At 59.5% G+C, this 3833-nt stretch overlaps 1 protein-coding gene across 1 annotated transcript in view; it reads left to right on the top strand.

Moving 5' to 3' along the window:
• Nucleotides 1-965: 965 nt before the first annotated feature.
• HDAC5 (histone deacetylase 5) overlaps nucleotides 966-3833 on the top strand; it is a 21613-nt gene continuing 18745 nt past the window's right edge. Inside the window, 4 exon segments of the mRNA XM_021710202.1 lie at nucleotides 966-1094; nucleotides 1340-1488; nucleotides 1692-1749; nucleotides 2554-2630. Of these exon segments, the coding sequence (XP_021565877.1) occupies nucleotides 966-1094; nucleotides 1340-1488; nucleotides 1692-1749; nucleotides 2554-2630 (413 nt within the window).

Genomic DNA, 3833 nt, shown 5'->3' with positions numbered 1-3833 from the left:
CACTGCAGCCTCGACCTGCTGGGCTCCGGCGATCCTTCCGCCTCAGCCTTCCAAGTAGCTGGAACTACAGGCTACCACGCCTGGCTAATTTTTGATTTATTGTAGAGATGAGGTCTCGCCAAGTTTCCCGGGTGGATCTTGAACCCATGGACTCGGGCAATCCACTCACCTTGGCCTCCCAAAGTGCAGAGGTTACAGTCTGAGCCACCGAGCCAAGCCTTTTAAAAATTTTTTTGAGTTGGAGTCTTGCTCTGTCACCCAGGCTAGAATGCAGTGGCATGCTCACAGCCACTGCAGCCTCGACCTGCTGAGCTCAAGCTATCCTTCCACCTCAGCCTTCTAAGTAGCTGGAACTAGAGGTGTGCGCCATCACCCCCAGCTAATTTTTTGATTTATTGTAGAGATGTAGGTCTCGCCATGTTGCCCGGGCTGGTCTCGAACCGCTGGACTCAGGCCATCCTCTTGCCTCCTGTGCTTCCTGAAGTGCCGGGATTACAGGCCTGAACCCTCGCACCTGGCCGTTTTTAATTTATTTTAAAGACATGGGCTACAATTCAGGATTAGGTAGACAAGCGGTTAGCATACAGGTAAAGTTTGGGCCTTTGGTTCCCACTTCACCCGGTTTGAAGTTAGGTGCCCTAGCTAATGTTACGTGTCTCCCCCTTTCCTCCCCTTGCGGTTTCCTGCTATGTCAACCCCTTTCTTTTAGTATTATGGTAAACGTTCAGGGTCCACTTATGAAAACATGTTCACTGAGTATGATAGACTCCAAACCCATCCAAGTTGCTGCGAAGTCCATCATTTTGCCCTTTGTATGGCTGCATAATATTCCATGGTTTTTAATTTTGAACCCTGTTCCCAAGGGGCTGCCAAAGCCAGCTCCTCATGGCCCAACGTCCCTTGTCGTGCTCCCTTTCCCCGACCCAGCCCATCAACCGTGGCTGAGTGGAGCAGGTGCTGCCTGGATGCCCCTGGACACCCTTTTGGAGTCTGGCGCCAGGCTGGCAGGGGTCTCAGGGGCTGCCCATCAGCACCTACAATGTCTCCCCGAGGAGCTCTGCCTGGAGATTGCCATGGGATCCCCCAGTGTGCTCGTAGGGCTCCTGGAGTGGAAGGGGGCCCAGTGGGACAGGAAGGAAGTAGCCCTGAGGTGTGTGTGCCCCTAAGCCGGGGGGCAGCCTGTCCTGAGCCAGAGCTGGCTAGTGCCCCTCTGATGGCTAGAAACACACAGCTCTGGCCTGTGTGTGGGGCTTCTCCATGAGGGCAAAGGGGGCCAAACCTGCTGATGGCCAGGTGACAGGCTGCTGTTGACCTTTGCCCCTAAGACCACCACTCCCAGGAGGGAGAAGGGCCCCAAGTCCCCTGGGACGAGCAGCATATGGGGCTGGGTAGCGTGGCCCAGGGCCTGCGCCCGGGGCTAGGCCTCTTCTGTCCGTGGGAGGCTGCTGTGCTGGCCGTCAAGCCTCTTGCTTTCCTGTACCTCTGTCAGTGAGGCCTGGCTGGAGGGAGAGATCCAGACCCTTGCCATCCCACGCACCCCTTTCCTGGCCTTTCCCAACCTGTCCTCTTAGGGGACAGTGCACCCACACCTGCACGTTCCTCCTCTTTCCAGAGGCGCCTAACCTTCCTCCCTCTGACAGGAGGTGGCCAGGAGCCTTTTCTTGTGATGACAAGCCCACATCCCTTTCCAGGTGCTTGGTTCTGTGGCAGCTGCTGCCACTTGCCTTGCTCATGCCAAGCTGGCAGAGGGTGCGGATCCCTTGTACTGGGCAGACTCTATTCAGGGTCTTCCTGCCCCCTGTCCCCAACCTGACCTAGAAGCGGTGGCCCTGTCCATGTCGGGTGGAGCAGGTGCTACCTGGCCGCCCCTGGGTGCCACACACTGCCCGGGCCCTTCAGGGCTTGCACATCGGTATTCTGACCTGCCTGTGCTCCCTGTTTGCATGGGAACGAGGCTGCCCTGCCACCTGCATACCAATGGCGCTGCAGCCCCACTGCAGCTCAGGGCTGGTGTGTCTGCTCTGGGGCACCAGGGACTGGCTGGAGGGAGAGGCCCCTCCCCAAGCCTGTGAGCTCTCTGCAAGGCTCCTGCAAGGGAAGCCACGCTGCTGGTGGCAGGTCCACCCCAAGCAGGGTTATCTGCTGGGAGCCAGGAGTGCGTGGACCACTGCCCTTCCCTGGGTGGGCGCGCTGGCATCCAGCTCCTGCAGCCCCAGGCCGGCTGGGAGCAGCAGGTTGAAGCCCATCTACCTCTTGGCTACGTGATCTGAGCGCCAAGGCCATGCTGGCCTCCCCTTGGAGCAAATGCATAGCCCTCCTGCCAACACCAGCTTTGCTGAGTGCTCTGTGGGCTGGGAAGACCCGAGGCCAGCCCCAGCTCTTGCCACCACCCTGGCCTGGGGCCGGCCACCTCCAGGAAGGCCCTCTGTTGTTCCAAGGGCCCTTCCTCCTGCTGCTGGGCAGGAGAGTGGGAGCGAGTGTATGTGTGTGACCCCACCCTCCCGGCCACATCTGGCCCCTCCTGGAGATGTGGCTCTGGCCTTGTGGCCGCAGAGTCGTCAGTACGGCTGGCGGGAAAACCACAGAGGAATGTTCCCAGCGTGCTGGGGAGAGAAGGGGCTGCTGGGGACGTAGACAGACAGCCTGCTCAGGCTCTACCGTCTCCCCACAGCCCTGCCTGCAGCATCCCAGTGGCTATGATCAGGCATGAGGGTGGCACAGCCTTGGCCTTCGCAGGCTTCTCAGTTGACAGGCTGCTGTTGCCTTTGCTTCTGAGACCACCACGCCCAGGAGGAGAAAGGCCCCGAAGAGGCCTTGTTGACATCCCGGAATGATCCAGACGCACTTGACGGGTGTGGGGATCTCTCTCAGCCTGCCCTTCGCCTGCCTCCCTCCCTCTCCATTCTTGATGTGGGGTGGGGGTTCTGTGGAGTGGGGGCGCTGGGGAGAGGCCTGCTCATGAGGGCAGAAGATACTGGTGGCCATCAGGAAGTCCCTTGTCCTCCAGGCCCTGGAGCGGGCCCAGCCCCTTGGGGCCTCCCTGGGCTGTGGCAAGGAAAGCAAGTGCTTTCTTTCTTTTTTTTTTTTTTTGAGTTGGAATCTCTCTCGCCCAGGCTGGAGTGCAGTGGCACGCTCACAGCCACTGTAGCCTTGACCTGCTGGGCTCAGGTGATCCTCCCGCCTCAGTGGGAACCATGGGTATGCATCACCACACCCAGCTAACTTTATTTATTGTAGAGACAGGGTCTCACCAAGTTGTCCAGGCTGGTCTCGAACCCCTGGGCTCAGGCAGATCTCTCACCTCAGCCTCCTAAAATGCTGGCATGACAGGCATGAGCCACCACATCTGGCCAAAAATCGAGGGTTTTCTTGGAGAAATAAGTGGGAAAGAGAGGAGCGGTGCCAGCCCTGCTACTCTCACCGACTCCCACCTTCCAGGCAGTGGTATCCTGCCATCCCCTTCCTTCGGTGGCTGGAGGCTTTGTGGGGGGTGGGCTGGGCTTGGGGCTCCCTGCTGCTGTGGTGCTTGCCTGTTCCTCCAACAACCGCAGAGCAGTAGTGGGGAGTGACATGCGGTGACCAGAGGACAGTGCGCAGGAACCGAGAGGGATCCTCTGCACTTCTGAGGCCACCTGGCCCAGGGTCTTGGACCCCAGCGCGTCCTCCGCCGCCTGCCTCCCCTCCCTGCAGTTCTCCCTGGGACAGAGTCTGAGCTCTCAGTCTAAGCTCCCGCCCTCCCCCTGCGTTCCCCTTCTTCCTGTCTGATGATTCCCTTTCCTTTCCTGTCTCCTCCTCCCACCCCCTCCCTGCCGCCTGCCCGCCCATCCTCTTGT

Source organism: Carlito syrichta, unplaced genomic scaffold, assembly GCF_000164805.1.
Source record: "Carlito syrichta isolate Samal-C Ts95f unplaced genomic scaffold, Tarsius_syrichta-2.0.1 Scaffold288286, whole genome shotgun sequence".
Classification (NCBI taxonomy): Eukaryota; Metazoa; Chordata; class Mammalia; order Primates; family Tarsiidae; genus Carlito; species Carlito syrichta.
The sequence above is the reverse complement of the archived record's forward strand: the minus strand, read 5'-3'. Positions and strand labels throughout refer to the sequence as shown.